The 18,654-nt window shown below is 35.2% G+C and overlaps 2 protein-coding genes across 2 annotated transcripts; both read left to right on the forward strand.

Annotated features, from left to right (window-relative positions):
• Positions 1-2,317: 2,317 nt before the first annotated feature.
• LOC141712984 (protein FAR1-RELATED SEQUENCE 3-like) lies at positions 2,318-3,088 on the forward strand. Its single transcript, XM_074516157.1, has one exon. It carries the CDS (start codon positions 2,318-2,320, stop codon positions 3,086-3,088), a length of 771 nt encoding a protein of 256 aa, XP_074372258.1.
• A 5,312-nt stretch (positions 3,089-8,400) lies between these two features.
• Positions 8,401-16,523, forward strand: LOC141672831 (putative F-box protein At5g62660; the record flags this gene model as incomplete). The annotated part of the gene is made up of 3 exons (XM_074479517.1): positions 8,401-8,430; positions 13,793-15,057; positions 16,234-16,523. Coding segments are annotated over 3 exons (1,341 nt in total), but the record flags the coding sequence as incomplete, so codon positions are not given.
• Positions 16,524-18,654: the final 2,131 nt, after the last annotated feature.

Raw genomic sequence — 18,654 nt, forward strand, 5'->3', positions numbered from 1 at the left:
TGAACAATTTATCACATTATCAAACATATCCTTGTCAAGACCATTAAACAAAATGTTCATAGCCTTCTTATCCTTGTGGACTTCTTCTGTGTCTTCCATTGTCCATTCTGCTCTGGGTTTTGGAATGGATTGACCAACAGCAATTGTGGCCGTAGCAACTGTGGCTACTTTGTGGGGAATGTGAGGACCATTCTCAATGCAGTTTACATAACCTTCATCTTGGGAGAGTAGATGAAGGTGCATTTTCACCTTCCAGTGGTGATAACTGTCTTTGTCAAGAACTGGGATCTTTACTCCAATATCCTTCTTACTCATCTTTGTTAGATTCCAAGATCTTTAAACTCTTTGTGTGTCAAGAGCCTGCTCTGATACCAATTGTTATTCCTAGAAGACTAACAATGAGATTTACAGAAGGGGGGTTGAATGTAAATCTCAAAACTTTTTCAAGTTTTGAGCAGTTTATAAAGTTGTGTGTTCAAGAAGAACAAGTGTGTGAATTGCTTTAAGCTAATACAGACAGATATATATTCAAGCACAAATGTAAAGAACACAACAGACCTTAAAAACTTTTCTGGTGGATTTGTTGTTCCACCAGAGATGGTATATTAGAAAATCTGTGTTCAACAATGTTGATCACAGCTGCATCCTAGTACAAACTAGATGAATTTTCTCTCAAGATATTTCTTAACAGCTCTGGAAAAATCTCTCTAATTACTAGCTTCTTCTTGGTTCATATATATTACCAAGTGTACAAGTGAAAAACAATATAAAATTACAATAGTAAAATAAGTTCTTCACTTGCTTCTTTTCCTGTTCACTCAAGTACTTTGTTGACTATTGCAACTTTGTACAAAAGAAGAACGGCTGCTTTTTCTGTTGATCCTGAAATTCGGCTACCACATCTCAGTTTTCTCTGTCAACCCACGTGCCTCTGCTTGTAGGTACAACTACCACTTATCAACGGCTGATTAGCAGAACATCCGTTGAAGCTTTCATCCGTTGATGACTTCATCCGTTGAAGGATGTTATCCGTTGAAGCTTTCATCCGTTGATGCTCTCATCCGTTGAAGGATGTTATCCGTTGAAGCTTTCATCCGTTGATGCTCTCATCCGTTGAAGGATGTTATCCGTTGAAGCTTTCATCCGTTGATGCTCTCATCCGTTGAAGGATGTTATCCGTTGAAGCTTTAGAGACATCCGTTGAAGCTTAGCTTCTCATCCGTTGAAGGTCTTTTAAGTCATCCGTTGATACCACTTCATTTATACAAAATTACAAGGCATGAAATATTTACAATTGGCCTTCCTATCTGCATATCATCTAGTAGTCAACATGACTCATAGTTTCTCTCAACTTCTAAGAATTACAATTTTAAATACAGAGACTGAAATATGCTACAATACTAGACTTATTTCTAAGTAAAGCTACACCATCAACGGATAGCCAAAGTGGTCTTATCCGTTGAGGCTACAGACACTAAATTTCTACTTAAGTGTTTTGTTAAACATATCATCAAACTAATGCACATATATTCCTAACAGATGTAGATGATGAGAATCGTGTACGGGGTTTGGTGTGGGTTGATCCTCGGTCCATGAACGCGTACAAGAATTTTGGTGATGTGGTTACGTTTGATTCAACTTACCGGACGAATAGGTATTGTATGCCTTTCATACCTGTTACGGGCGTAAACCACCATTATCAAAATATACTATTTGGATTTGCACTTGTAAGGGATGAGACTGAGGCATCATATAAGTGGGTTTTGAGGACATGGTTGGAAGCCGTCGACAATAAACCGCCTCGAACAATTATTATTGATCAAGACATTGCATTGGGAAATGCCATTGCCGAGGTCATGCCTATGCCACAAACAAAGCATACATATTGTACATGGCATATAAGTAGTAAGTTTCCCGAGAAGTTGTCTTATTTGTACACAAATTATCCGGAGTTCAAGACATAGTTTAATGCATGTGTGTACAAGTCGTTGACACCTACATAATTTGAAGGTAAATGGGAGCAATTAGTCGAGAAGTACGATCTTGAGGATCATGCTTGGTTAAATGACATGTATGCTATTAGAACTCAATGGATTGGTGCTTACACGAAGCAACATTTTTTCGCCGGCATGACTACAACTTCAAGAAGCGAGTCTTCAAACTCTTTTTTGATGAATATGTGCAATCATCTACCGGTTTGAAGGAATTCATTGAGAACTCCCAAAAGGCTTTGGAGACACAATATCTGAAGGAGGTTAAAGCCGATTATGACAACGAATAATTGGAAAGGAGATAAGTTTTGCACTCATCCTTGGAAATGCATGCATCCGAAATCTACACGAAAGAAATGTTCAAATGGTTTCAAAAGGAGCTTATGAAAAGTACATGTTACATCGTGAATAATGTCAAAAATAATGGAACTTATATGTCGAAACTGTATTTGGTTGAGAAGGCTACCCTGCCGGAGAATTGCAGAAGAAAATATCGAGTGACGGTTTTCATGTACGAAAAAATTGAATGCTCGTGTAAGAAGTTTGAACATTCCGGGATGATTTGCAAACACATAATCCGTTATCTTGACAAAAAACAAAAAATCAAGATACCGGAAAGTCTCATCATGGGTAGGTGGACAATGAACGACAACAAAATTGCGGGGCCTCTTCCATATGCTCCTCTCGATATTGGTAATGATGGTGCATCACAACCATTAAGGTATGGTGCATTGTGCAAATCTTTTCAAGATTTAGCTGCTTCCGGTAGTTGTTCTGTTTCACACTATAAATACTTAATGGGTGTGATTGATAGAGAGAAGAGATACTTGAAAGATGCTTTTTCGGATGAAGAGCGTAGAGAAAGAACCCATGAGGCGAAAACTCAAGAGGACTACCAACATGATCCAATATTCGATACTCCAACGTCGAAAACTAAAGGAAGGAAGAAAACAAAAAGATATAAAAGTGGAATTGAGACGACAACTTCACAGATCAAGATCAAGCCTCACAAGTGCAATTATTGTGGGGCGATCGGAGGAGAACATGATGTAAGAAACTGTCCCCTAAGGGAGGAACATGATCGAAGAAATTTTTAGGTTTTAACCTAACAATTGTTGACAAGTAGTACATTAGTTCTTTTAACTTTTCTATTTAAGTTACATAATATTAACGTTATTTAAATTTACACATAATGTTGCATATTAATGTTATTTTTAAAAAAAAATATTATCCAACTCTTATTATCAATATTAATATTGTTTAAAATATTTTCAACACCAAAACTCTTATTATCCAACTTAAAATATTGTAAGAGAATAGTGATAGAGCACCCAACAATGAGACATTGCTAGAGGTCACACTGCAGCAATGACTCATTGCTGGGTACTCTGCTCCACCCAAAACTCACTGCCTCTTTTTGTTAACAAAAGTGAGTTTAGTAATATTAATATTTTTAAAATATTTTCCAACACCAAAACTCTTAAAATATTTAAAATATGCAGTCTTAATGTAAAAATTTGAAAAAAGTGATTTAATCAACAAAGTCAACTAGACATTAAAATAGTCAATGCGAACTAGTGACAGAGTACCTAGCAATGAAACATTGCTGGAGGTACTTACTGCAGCAATGACTCATTGCTGGAATCTCTGTTTCACCCAAAACTCACTGTCCCTTTTTATTAACAAAACTGGGTTTTTAGTAATATTAATATTTTTTAAATATTTTTCAACACCAAAACTCTTAAAATAACTACAAAATGCAGTATTTGCGGTAAAATTTGAAAAAATTGATTTAATAAACAAAGTCAACTAGACCTTAAAATAGTCAAAAGGACCTGGTGCAATGCCTCATTGCGGGGTATGATCACTGCAGCAATGATTCATTGCAGGGTGACTAAACTGTAAAATGTGTAAAATATGATATCTCCCGCAATGATTCAATGCTGAAGTCTGTGACCACAGCAGCAATGATTCATTGCGGGGTAACTAAACTGTAAAATGTGTAAAATATGATATCTCCCGCAATGATTCAATGTTGAAGTCTGTGACCAGTTTTCTGGCAAGCTGCTAACATCAACATTGCGGGTGATTTACATAGTTTAAGAAAAAAACGACATGGTTCCGTTTATTTTTATAACTTACCAACCTGTTTCAACAACCAACCAACAACCAATCAACATTGCGGGTGATTTACATAGTTTAAGAAAAAAAACGGCATGGTTCCGTTTATTTTTTTAACTTACCAACCTGTTTCAACTAAATATAAATCAACCAACCAACAACCAATCAACATTGCGGGTGATTTACATAGTTTAAGAAAAAAAACGGCATGGTTCCGTTTATTTTTATAACTTACCAACCTGTTTCAACTAAATCTAAATCAACCAACCAATCAACATCAAATCTAAACGCAACATCAATCCAATAAAAATAATCATAATCAATAACAAAGAAAACACCGAAACAAATCCAAAATATAAACTATAGTCCCCTGTTCCTCTGCTGGATCCCATAGTCACTTATCCGTCTAGCGAGCCCTTTTGAAAGCTCCCAAGCTATGCGATACCGGAATGTCCAAATACCCAATACAGGCTCCCAAACAGCATCTCTCAACGATATGCCATTAAGTATAGCATCCATGTACTTGCACACGTACACGCCATAATCATGGGTATTGGACTGCATCGGTCGTTCCTGTACGAAATGAACCTTCAACTTATGTCCATCAAATCTGGAAGGATCCAAGTAATGCAACATAGCTGGCACTATGCATCCCTAGAAAGGTTTGGTTTCATATAATTAGTAACCAAAAATGATAAGTGTATGTAAATTGACTAGTAAAGTAATTACGAAGAACATAGAATACCATGGCATATATATATATATATATATATATATATATATATATATATATATATCGAGAGTAAATACTCTTAAGACTATCCCCCCATTCAGCTAGAGGATCTATTAAAAGGAGCTTCTGTTGTTTAATGTCCAGAATGAACAAAAACCAGTGAGCATCATTGCACAAAGGGTAGAAAGCAAAGTCACAATCCAATAATGATGACCCAATCCGCTGGACTGCATATGAATTATATAAACTATGCAGACCGGCCAACTGCACATCTGAAAGTTCAGCTTCGGGATGGGCCTGCAATATTGAAACAATTATAAAAGATCAAATGAACTACAAAATCAAAGAGTTATCAATTATCATTAACTTAGTAACACATGAACTAAAAAGTACTTTCTGTTTTACCTTCAAGTTCTTGCAATAATCTTTTAACAGCAGTTGCACGAAAAAGCTGAAGTTAAAGAAGAACTTCTTAGTCGTGGGCTCCAGACCCGAGATGGACTCCCTAACCTTCAACAACTCTATGTAGGCATCCACGACATTGCTGTCTAAATCATATTCCGACTTTAAGGTCTGGACATAATCCCAAGTAAGCTCAGCAGTGCCTCTATGATCTCTCCAAATAAAATCATTCTTATTACCCCACTAATGCTTGTATAGCCAAAAAATCTTCCTATTTTTCAATGGCCTCGTCATATCAGCACGCTGCCCAGGACCACCCCGCCTCAGTTTATCCTTCAACTTGTCTTCATTAGTGTCCATTTGCAAATACATTTCAAGAGCACCAAATCAAACACATATTCAAAATACGTACTGCAAGAATCAAACATAAAAAATGGAATGATTCAACATACGTACATCAAGAATCATCCTCAAACTATCAGGAATAACACCACTACGACTACCGAATTTCACCATGCCACCTGCAAGTGGAGTCAACTCGGTAGCAGGAGTCAACTCAGAACTCCCAAAAGTGCGCTCGGTAGTAGGAGTAACAGGGGTAGCAGTAGCATCAACCTACAAATGCATTGAGTATCAAACATTATATACACCTCTAAAACTAAAGAGTTAGACTACTCGAATAACATACTCGAATATATATAAAACACACAATAGTAACAAAAAAGTAAAGTTCTAAAACTAAAGAGTAGTACCTCAGACTGAACAACATCAGACTGAACAACAGGGGGGGCGGATAGGGGGGTCGACTGTGAAGCAGGGGGAGCAGTAGCAACAACCTACAAATGCATTGAGTATCAAACATTATATACACCTCTAAAACTAAAGAGTTAGACTACTGGAATAACATACTCGAATATGTATAAGACACACAATAGTAAAAAAAAGTAAAGTTCTAAAACTAAAGAGTAGTACCTTAGACTGAACAACATCAGACTGAACAACAGGGGGGGCGGATAGGGGGTCGACTGTGAAGCAGGGGGAGCACTAGCAGCAACCTACAAATGCATTGAGTATCAAACATTATATACACCTCTAAAACTAAAGAGTTTGACTACTCGAATAACATACTCGAATATGTATAAGACACACAATAGTAAAAAAAGTAAAGTTCTAAAACTAAAGAGTAGTACCTCAGACTGAACAAAATCAGACTGAACAACAGGGGGGGCGGATAGGGGGGTCGACTGTGAAGCAGGGGGAGCAGTAACAGCAACCTACAAATGCATTGAGTATCAAACATTATATACATCTTAAAACTAAAGAGTTAGACTACGCGAATAACATGCTCGAATATGAATAAGTACCTCAATCTGAACAGGATGAGAGACATGTACAGGGATAGCCGCAGCGTTAGGGACTACAGTCTCATTCTACATTAAATGTCAATAACTCGATCAAACTACATATAATTCGGTGTAGTAGACTACTCGAATAACTTACTCGAGTAAGTACATGACGAGGACGTTTACTGGCTGCCTGTGTAGGTGAATCATGAAAATCAGAAGCAAACTCCTGCAATAACACGATAAGATAACGATCATACACACATTCACATTCAATATAGTATACTGGATTTTGGAATGACATAAATGAAACGCACCTCACGTGTACGTTTATGCGGTGAAGGAGGAGCACTTGGATCAATATGCATATTATGTGCACGTGAGGGTCTATCAAAACTGGGTCTACTGAATACAGGACCCCTCCACTCAGTGTTGACTCGATCATAATGAATCAGAAACTCAGGAATGCACTCATAGAACCAGTCTGGGGGATCATGGCTGTGAATAGCATGCAATATCCTCATCCCACAGTCAAGCTACATAAATCATTAACTATTAATCATCTACCTAAACACCCTATAAAAATACAACAATAAAATAAATGAATACAGGATTCGAATATTAAACTAAACTCTAAAATATACCGCATCAACCATGTCCTGAGAGTACCAGTCACGCGGCACTATCTTGCGTGGATCAACACCCACAAAACGAGCAATCCTCAGCTTACTATGGGTCCTATACCAGTACATATACTGGTCAATGCTCACGTATTGCCCCTCACCAACGGGCTCTATCTGGCCATCAAGATAAGCATACCACTCATCCCGATACTGTCTCAGAGTAGTCATATGCTGGTCCCTCTGCCAACGAGATAACCTGTCCCTCCGCAGAGCAGATATATCAATAGGATCATCTGGAATATACTGCAGCATACTGAACTGTCTCAAGACTCTGTCCAACATGACATACTCGACAATCTCGAAGCAAATAAGTGGAATACGACCGAGACTCATATACGAAGCATCCATCAGCTCGACATCATACCGCTCCTCAGAATAGTCCAGCGCATCAAAGAATAACCGATAAGGCTCCCATGTCAGCCAACTCATCTCAAATTGGTCAAAATCCCCTTGGTACTGACCTATAAGCAAAACAATAAGGGAACATATGAAATTGGATAGTTCAAAAGCATGCAAATGTTTATTCGAAGGAGAGTTCAAATAGTAAATATGCAAAAAAGAACAGTACCTGTATGGTGGTGAGGGTTCTCCCTCTGATCAGGGTTCGGCTCAGCCCATGCCAAAGCCCTCGGCCAAACAAGCTCCACCCCAGGTGCAATCTTAGGAGCACCGGGTAACAACCTCTTGTGTGCCTACAACATCAGTAGTATTGTGCATCCATTAAGTGTTGTTGCACTCTTATGAGCAGCCTTGGTCAAACCTCTAAATAAATAGCTCAATACAGCAGCTCCTCATGCATACGATTTAATCCGAGGTGAATCCTAGATGAGCTGTAAGTACCTGCGACAAAGGAAATACAAAGTAAGTAAGAATACAGGGCAAAATAAGGGCATGATAATAAATGAGAATACAATAATTATAGTGTCAAATTGAAAATAAATGAGAATACAGGGCTTCATATGCAAAATCAACAAAAAAGGACAAGTGAAGGACTAAGATGCTATATACTGAAATTTAAAAACTAAAATGCAACAAATACAAGTAAATACCTCGGATGCACGGTATATCGACTCGATGAAGGAAACAATATGCCCCCAACGATGAATAAAAGACAAGCTCGTGTGTAAACCACAAGATCCTGTTCTAGCCCCCCTCTGGTAGCTCCGCATATCGTTTCCTTAATTTGTAAAGCTTGACCCCGTCCCTATACATATCTTTACGCCCCACCTCATCCAATCTTGCATCCTGCCATTCCCTCATCCAATACGCCTTCGGAGCGTCAAGCTCCCTATGAGTAACTGGACGACCCTTAACAGGGAGGCCCATAATCATGTATACATCCTCGAGGGTGATGGTCAACTCACCAAATGGAAAGTGAAAGGTGTTAGTCTCTGGCATCCACCTGCAATTGCATTCATACACAAACATCACAAACATTGCCAATGACGATTCAAATAAATGAGAAAATTGATTACAAATTAGTACCTTTCCACTAAGGTCGTTATCAAATGAATATCGTTTTAAGGAACTGAACGATTGTTCGTGAAAGCCGAGAAACCCCATTGGCTCAGCAACTCACGCTGGGGATCCGAAAGTATCCACTGCTGATGATTAGCTGTGTACTGCCGTACATCCAGCTTATCCCGCACACCTCCCGCCCATATGGCAGTACTAATATGATCATCCTGCATCGTCAGGAGTGATCTAACAATAGGCCCGCACTCATTCTCCATAATAACTGCAAAGTGCACAATAAAAAATACTATATAATCCCTACTTAAACACGAAACATTTATAGAACCGTTATTTTCTATTTTAAGTCCTACCGAAAAATCGGCATGACTCATTCGTTTATAAGCTAGCCACAACCAATCAATCAATCAACAAACATTCCATCCACTGTCTAATCACAATAACATATCTCAACTTACTATGCCAAACAATTACTAGTACATTTCGAACCATTAATTAGCACAAACGAGTCAAATTACTACTAACCATTAAAACTTTTAAAAACCAAAATAAATAATATACAAGGCATGAGATTAATCTATACAAGGCTTTTTCTGCTCGTATCATATTTTAGCAACCAAATTCACAACAACGCAATCCAAATAATTCGAATTATATAAAGACATAAACAAATAATTCAAATAATTTGTACAATTCGTTATAATCACAGAAAATGAAACATAAACTTCTGAAACAATCATCAATATTGCAACAGACATCAACTACAAATTCAGACATAAACAAATAATTTAATAGCATTCTCAGTTTCACCGTTCAATATCATTCCTCCTATCATTGAATTCCATGTTATTAACCGAATCAAGCCTCAACTTTCTCACACCAACTTCCCTAAAAATCCTAAAAGCGTCCTTATAACACCCATTCGAAGAAAACTCAGAAATCACAACATTAAACAATGCAATAGTTGGTTCATTAATTTCATCAAACAGTTTGAGTGCATTACCAAAAAAATGAAGCTTTGCATACATATCTACAAGAGCAGTTGCAGTGTGAATGTGAGCATGAAACCCGGTTTGGAGGAGATGGGCATGGAGTATTTGGCCATGAGAAGCTAAGTTAAGCTTGGCAGCAATGGGTCATTGCGGTAGTATGTAACTATGTGTATGTATAAGTGTATGTATACGTGTGTATAGATGATGAGAATCATACCTGAGTAGCTGAATCGCCGGAGTAGATGTTGAAATCGCTCGAAAGCGCCTGAAATCGCCTGAAATCGCCTGCTGCCGCTGAATTAGGTTTTTGATATTATGAAATTAGGGATTTCAGGAAGAAACGGGTTAAACCTGGGTCTCGTCTACAGTAATGGCTCATTGCGGGAGATGCAATGGATCATTGCGGCAGCGGGGGCTGTTCTGTAATTTCCCGAATTTTAAGTAATAGTTTGTTAAAATAAAGAATTTATTAATAGAAATATATAAATACAAAATAAAAATATAACAACCAAACAATAAATAAATTAGGAATTTAAACATCAATTAAAATTATTTATATATTTATTATCTATTATCATATAATTATCTAAAAATAAAACTGAATTGTTTCCAGCAATGAAGCATTGCGCAAGCCGCATTGAGTCAAAGCTGATGAGCTCCCGCAATGTAACAATGCGTATCCCGCATTGAAACAAAGCTGTTATACTTCCGCATTGTAACAATGCGGCAGGTGGTTATTAGAACCACCTGTGGCTGTGGAAGGGCACCCATATATATATATATATATATATATATATATATATATAGGTAAGTGCTCAAATACAAACCAATATTAGAATACAAACTACAAACCAATAACAGGCACATGTTTTACACATGTTTAATCTCTTTCTCTCTCCTCCACGGGCACTTTGTATTCATGTATATATTTCCCTCTTCGTTTTTAATTTGACTTTTCCCGTTAGTCGGTTAATTTTAAAAAAAAATAACTTCACCGTATTTTTCTCCACCTCCCACTTATCGATTTGCATAGCATATCTGCTATATTTTGACGATAAATCAGTAATTAAACTTACCCGAATCACTAAGCTGAAATCAGTAATATTCTAGGAACCAGTACATTATAGTGATTCTCATAAGCATAATTAGTGATTTATCGTCAAAATATATCAAATATGGTATTTATACTTATTGTTGAAGGATGTAGAAAAATATAGTGAAGTTAGATTTTGAAAATAGATTACCAATTGACGGGTAAAATTCAATTAAAAATAGAGGAAATTAGGCGGAGTTGTGTGTGAGGGTATATTTAAATAGGATGTGTTGCAATTTGTAGTTTGTATTTTAATTCAGTTTGTATTGGAGTAAGACTCTATGTATATATATATATATATCCAAATGTTGCAGTTTCTCCTTACTTTGCTCTCCTCAAAAGTCACGCCCGTTAAATAATTACAGTTATGTAATCATTAACTGCGGCAGTTACTTTATGGAAGGCCAAGATTGCGTCACGTGTCCCACTCATGTGGACACGATTTACGGTTGATTGAGTGGGTTTCACCCCCATTTTCTTATATAAATACTCATCCATTTCATTCTGTACGCAAACACAAACACCAAAACATACTCTGAGTTTTTCTTCGAGGCGAATTTCAGAGCTTTTCTTCTGTGAAGCCTTTTCATTTCTCCAGCTTTCTTGTAAGTTTTTAAACTTTTCCCTTGATTTTCTTTATTGTAACTGTACATGTTTTGATGAACTAAGTAGGCGAGTTTTCTCGAATGCATGTGATTTGGACTCCATTGAACTGTCGGTTTAATTTTGTTGTTTTGGTTTTGGTATACAAAATTATTGTTGTGTTTGAAGTTTTTGCTCGTGTATTTATGATTTTGTTTCACAAAAACTGGGTTTGTTTTGGTACTTTGAAGTTTGGGTTGGGTAGATAATTGGTGTTTTTGCTTTGGGAGATCTGGGTTTGTGTTTGTTGTTCATCACTGTTCTTCGTGTTCTTGTATAAGTATATGCGTATGTATGGGCTGTAAAACATATTTTGGTTGCTTTGATTTCGAGATTTTGTGTTCCTGAGTTTTGTTTTTGTTTTTCGTTTTTGTATCCGAAATGGCATAGACTCCAGGTAGTTCTACGGTTAGGAGATTTAACAGTTGGCTAACCTTGGACTTAGATCTGTCCGTCCTGCTTTCTTAGGGTTTCCCGAAACATCTTCCAGTGACTCTTCCCCGGACCCTGATAACGTGTCTCCCCGCTTTTCCATGTCTGTAGTTGAAGAGTTACATAAACAAACTGTTTGAGTGCATATAATACAAATTGTTCAGGCTAATTTCTTAAAAATTGTTATAAAAATGATGTATAGACATCAGTTCCTAAACAAAACTACAAAGAATCTGATGTAAATTAAAAATAATTACAATATTTTCTAAAATCAAATCGATGTAAAATATCTAGAACACATTAGTGGTAACGGGCGGAACCGATGTCTAATCATAAGTTTAACATCAATTCTCATTTACAAACGATGTAAAAGATAACTTACGCATCACTTTTATTTCCGGAAATAATGTTAATGTATATAGAAAAGGTTGTAATGCAGGTTCTGTTTAAAAATACAAAAATATATATCGGGCTCTTATTCAAAACTGATGTTAAAGATGTTCTTAGATATCACTTCACAACCGATGTCATATAGGGTATCTTTTTCTACAACTGCATAGACATTGATTGAGAAAATATTTAACATCGGTTAATGTCCAAAATCTATTGAAGTTTTTTAGTGAAAACCTGAATCTGACTCGAAATTTATTTAGATCTGAAAATTAAACTCAAACCCGGATCTATATTCCATACTTCTGTTTCAGTTGGGTCCCTTGAAATTGGAACAACTCAAATATCTGGTACAAATTATCACCCCCGTGTATAAGGCCAACTCCAAGAGTGGCTTAAAGGTCCAAATTTGGACCGATTTCGGTCCAAATTCACCCAACAGTGGCCTAAATCTCAGTTCAAATTTGGACCGAGATTAAAATAATAGTTTTTAATGTATTTCTTTTAGTTTATTACATAAAATTTTGATTTCGGGTATTTATAAATGCAACTAACCGATATTAGGATATTATTATTATTTATTTAAATAATAATTTAAATTAAAAAAATATTTAAACGTAATTAAATAAATATCATTGCATTTCTTGAATTCAAATTACGAATACATTCAAACATTAAAATAAGATTACAACACATAAAATTTAATTTGAAACACAACATAAATGAAAATGCGATGTGAAATAAGGAGGCTCATATTGCGCTTCGAGATGCACTAATTGAGCATTTGTGGGAAAAATATACTAATTCTGAGAATTAGTATTAGTTAACGATTATTAATATTTAATTAATATTTGTACTTTTCTTATTTGAATGTAATGTTTTATTAACGGTTTTATTATAAAAATTATAACTAAATGTGTTTACTATTTTTCATATATATTTGAATTTTAATTAGAATTCTATTATTCATTTATTAACAATTTTAAAATAAAACAAGTAATTAATAATAATAATAAAATATAAAGATAATATCTTACATAATATACAAATAATATATTTATTATTATAAGACCTTAAAATAATTAAATAAATAATTTGAAATTTGGACCAAAATTTAGACCAACAATTGGAGCTGGAGAGGGGTTCGGTCCAAATTTGGACCGAGGTATGGTCCAAATTTCGAACAAACTACCTCGGTCCAAATTCGACCAAACTCCAAGTTGTCTAAGAAATAAATTTACCTAAATTTATTGCTTTAAAATAACCAAACGGGGTCTTAAACTGGGAATTAGGAGCGTCGTTCTCTCACTTGTTACAAGTTACTCGAGGATAGCAGAACAGAACTTAAAACTCCCATTTCTCTGTCTTAAAATAAACACCCCTTAAACCCTAAGGCTCTGGTGAACTCAAAAAATGGTGAAAAATGGAAAAACAAAGAAAAGATATCACAAACCCCCAAAACCCCAACATTACTCAACCCCATCAGTAGCTGAGAAGAACAAAGCCATCACTGTAAAGACACTTCCAGCCGATCTTGTTCTTGAAATACTCTACAGGACTCAAGTTAAGGCACTTGTAAGATGTAAGTGTGTTTCGAAATCTTGGTATGCTCTTATTAATCACCCTACATTTATACAAAAGCACCTTGAGTTCAACACTTCAAGAAACACACTGCTTATATGTAATTTTGGCTGTGATAATAATAAGTTAGCAAAGAACAGTCATTTTAATGATTATAGTCGTAGACTCATTGCTTTGTTAAGCGTAACCGGGCCTCCCATTCCGCTTCTTCGAGTTGATAGACACTTTACTAATAGGCCTAATTACCCGAAGAAAATTAATTTTCTTGATTTTTCCAAGAGAATGGTTATTTCTGGTTCAATTAATGGCATTGTTTGTTTAGCTCATTATCAAGAAATGTCGGGGCGTTTTGTTGCTTTATGGAACCCGAGTACTCATTATTGGAATCCGATTGCTCTTAAGAATTGGGATAATATGTCAGTTGGTTTTGGTTTTGATGCGCTGCAAAGTGATTACAAAGTTATATGCATTGTTCCTGAAACTCGCCTTGAGAATTTAGGATGGTCTCGGGTTGAGATTTACTCTACAAACCGGGGTTCTTGGGAAAATGTTGATGGAAAAGACATCATTCCATTCTGGCCTAATTCTGGTTTGCAACATTGTTATTTTATCGTCAAAGGTGTTCCATATTGGATAGGGACTGAAGTACAGGCAAGAGATGCATATTTTAATATTTTGGGGAGAATTGATCCTGTTACGGGGCTGTATAAGAAAGTAATGTATCCCAGCCATCTCGAGAATAAGGGTCGTGTGTGGGTGAATCCTGTGAAATGGAAAGATTCAGTTGCTATTGTAGCTCTTTTCCCAGGTGGGTATCCGAATCAGATGGTCGATTTGTATGTGCTGCTGGACGAGGGCACATCTAAATGGACAAAGATGTATAGTCTTGTGCCACCCAGTTTGATAAGTGATTTTGAAGGTACACGTGTTTCTCAGTGCTTTAGCACAGGTGAGATTGTATTTGAGATGTGGACACAGAACCCGAATATTGTTCAAAATCTGGATCATTGTATATGTGACCCTGAAACTGGTCGTGTGTTCCGTAACAATGAAATTGAGGCATTAAATCCATTTTGGCACGAGTCATACAGTCATGTAGAGAGCCTAGTATGTGTCAAGGGAATGATACAGATTGGAAAGGAGCACAAAGACAAAAAGAGTAGCCCTAAGATGAAGAACTGGTATTTGCATCATGGACTTTGATTATTGTTACGTGTTGTTCATACTGTGCTTTCTTATTGTTATAAATCTGTATTGATCAGCATGATAAATGGTTTTAAATTTAGAGCATAACTAATTTTAGTAACTGAACTACAAAAAAATTGTGTGCATAGTAGAATGTTAAGTTTTGTGTAGGTTATGAAGAGTATAATTCTATACTTTCATTGAATTAGGCATGAGTGTAACAGTTCGCTAATCCAACCTTAAAAGGCATGCTCTTCCAATATACCTTTAGTTTTGTAGTTCTTTTAATAGTGGATAGTATAAGTAGGAAATTAGAAATTGGGTCATGTACGATTAATATTGAGATGCGCAAAAATACCAGACCTCATTGTAGTTCCATGTGCAACACTACAATGTTCTAGAATCTTGTTTCTTCACTAGGCACATCTTGGTACCCTGGCAATCTGGCATACTCTACCACTGAAGAAATAATAGGGCTACTATTTTAATCTGATATTACAACCAGGAATATACAAAGCATATATATATTCAAGTTATTCTATGTTTCTAAATCTGTAGGCTGTAACTAATTGATACAACTACTATATTAGTGGTCTTGGTATCTATAGTATTGCCCTGCTCTGGTTTTAGAAAGTTGTAGATTATTCCTGCAGTAACAAATTTGATTCTCATGACCTCTGTGCCCATCTATCCTTGTATTGATGTGATTGATAGCTCTGCTTCTCTATTATTTTTCTAATAGTTGCATATATTTTTTTCAGGGAATGGGGGGATGAGAATTTGAACTCGTGATTTTTTTTTAAAAAAATGATACACCTTTACAACTATAGCATATGCCTTAATTCTCTCTGTTGCTTATTTTATAGCAACAGCTTACCTAAGAACCCTTTTACTTGTCTGGTCGATTTTTTTTTTTTGGGGGGTTTTTTAATTTGGGGGGGGGGACAATTCTCAGTGTCAGTGACTATGCTGACACTATTGCAGAAGTACCTAATTATCATGTTCTATGAGATGCTTATATGCATGACTGAGGTTGTTTTTTACTCCTTTGTATCATTTGTCATCTTAAGTACATGTACCAGTCTTTGCTATTTTTTGTCATTCTACTGTGTACACAGCAGTTGCTGGTCCTTCCGGGTGTAACGCCTATACATAATGATTTTCACTTGCAGGACTGAATTCTTGTCGAAAGAATTTGAGTCGGTGTTACATCTTTAACTTATCTGCTGCTGGATAGGTGGTGCAGGCAGGAATGAAGCCACCGGAGAACCCTTCAACTTTGGAATGTAATGCTTCTTTTATGATATTACTTCATATCCATGTGTAAAACATTGAAGTTGACTTCTTATTAGAATTTTAATCTACCTCAAAATAGCTTTATATGCAAGTTTTGATGGTTGGAATGTAATGTAAGATGTACTGTTATCGTAATTCTAGTTTTTCTTTCGAACCCTTATTTATCATTTTGTCATATATTTATCTAAAACCTTGAAATTTAGATAAATAGTTAGTAGTATGCATAAATAACGAGTCGTAACTCGTAACTGTAGCTCAGCTGGTCAGGGTTGTTGTCTTCCATACTGAGCACCGGGGTTCCATTCCTCTCTGCAAATTATCCCCATGAGATTTTGAAAGGTTGATTAAAATAATATACTTGCAATTAGACTTAAAAATTTAACTAAATCTTTTATTTTTTATTTTGTTCATATAATTCAATGATAACAAAGTGTTTTTTAATCATTTTTTTCTTCATATTTATAGAAAAGCAAATATTAGTGAAATTGCTAGCTTTTCGCATAGATTATTAGGTTGCATGTTGCAAGTGAATCATCAGTATGTAAAGGAAGATGTACTTGACATTTTTTATCGTGAAAAACATGGCGCGTCATATGGTTACCGGATGAGAGGGATAACTATGAATTTTAAAAAAATTTCGAAAAATCCGATATTCGTCCGAAAAATTAGCATTCGTATCCGAAATAAAGCGGATATTATGTGTATCGAAAACAAAACGGATATTAGCCATATTCGAATCAGACGATTGCAGATATGGATATAAACATATTCGTATTTGATAATATCTGAATCCGAATAAATATATTTTATATTTAAATATTTAAATAATTTAGAAATATATTATATTAAATTTATAGTGTGTTTATGTGTGTGTATATATATATATTAAATATAATTTTTATACAAATTTTATAGATATAGAAAAAAATCATTTGAGTTCAACAATGATAACGATTATATTGAAAAGAAAAATAAAATTAATTTTTTGAAAAATTAAAATATGATTAAATCACTTTATCTCTTATTTTAATTTTTTAAAATGAATTTTTAATTTTTACAAAAATTTTTCAATTTTTTAGTTTTTAATATAAAATAAAAAATCTGATTGAAAATCGGATTCGGATTCAGATATTATTCTTTAAATGTTTTCGGATACGGTTACAGAATTTTCGGATCCGGATCCGGTTATAGACAGATTCGTATTCGAATTATCCGCTTGACAGCCTAGGCATAACAAAACAGAATTTAATTTCATAGATATGTTCTGATCAAATGCTGCATTCCATGGTGAGTTGATGCAAGAAACTTGGAATACAATGAAAAATACGGAAATGATGATTTCATATATGTGAACATGAAGAACAAGGTACGTGATGTCTGTAATTAACACAATCTTCTTCAGTTAGTATAAGGTGGTTCCGGTGATGTCTTAAGGAGGATAGATCAATCTTTTCAACATGACTGTTTTGAAATCAAAAGGCACTCATCCTGTACAGTCAATAGATTTGTAACACCATAGTTTCTTTATTGATTGTATATAAATTGCAATTTCCAGATTTCTAGCACTAATCGCGATAGTTCTTTTTCTAAAATGAAAGCCATATTAGATATTCATTCAAGCATATCGGTAGGAAGAATACTACTACTAACACAAGCAACTGAAGCAAGTTCCATACTATCAATATCTATTTAAAAAAAGCTGAAGCATTGTGTGAACCAAAAAATTTAAACAAGTACAATAGAAATTAGGAGAAAGATACGCGAGATCTTGTATAAATTTAGTTCAATTTCATATAAAAACTGAAGCTTTTCAAAATATAACTCGAGCTGCTTGCTTAACATTTATAATTTTCATTATATATAATTATAAAAATATTATTGTATATGTTTCCAATATATACATATATATAAACATAAATTATAAAATTTATTCAAATTAAAATGACGAGTTCAGCTAAACGAGATCAAGTCTAAAAATTGCAAATTTGTGCTCGAGTTCTAAATAAATACATTTTCATATTCGATGTCAATCTCAAATTCTAATCAAGTGGAGTCAAAATTACTTAATCAAGCAAGCTTGAATTTATTACCTAACAGTTTATTTCATTTACTCACTCCACATATATAGTTGGATGGGATACAGCAGCCGTATTGTTTCATTACGAGTGCACTCACCCGCCGCAATGAAAGGCAGCTCGTAATGTAATATTGCGGCTAGCCAAGTTGGCTGTGGATAATTTCCCATATATATATATATATATATATTTTTAAAACAGGTAGCCTCATAAAAAAAATCT

Source organism: Apium graveolens, chromosome 1, assembly GCF_009905375.1.
Source record: "Apium graveolens cultivar Ventura chromosome 1, ASM990537v1, whole genome shotgun sequence".
Classification (NCBI taxonomy): Eukaryota; Viridiplantae; Streptophyta; class Magnoliopsida; order Apiales; family Apiaceae; genus Apium; species Apium graveolens.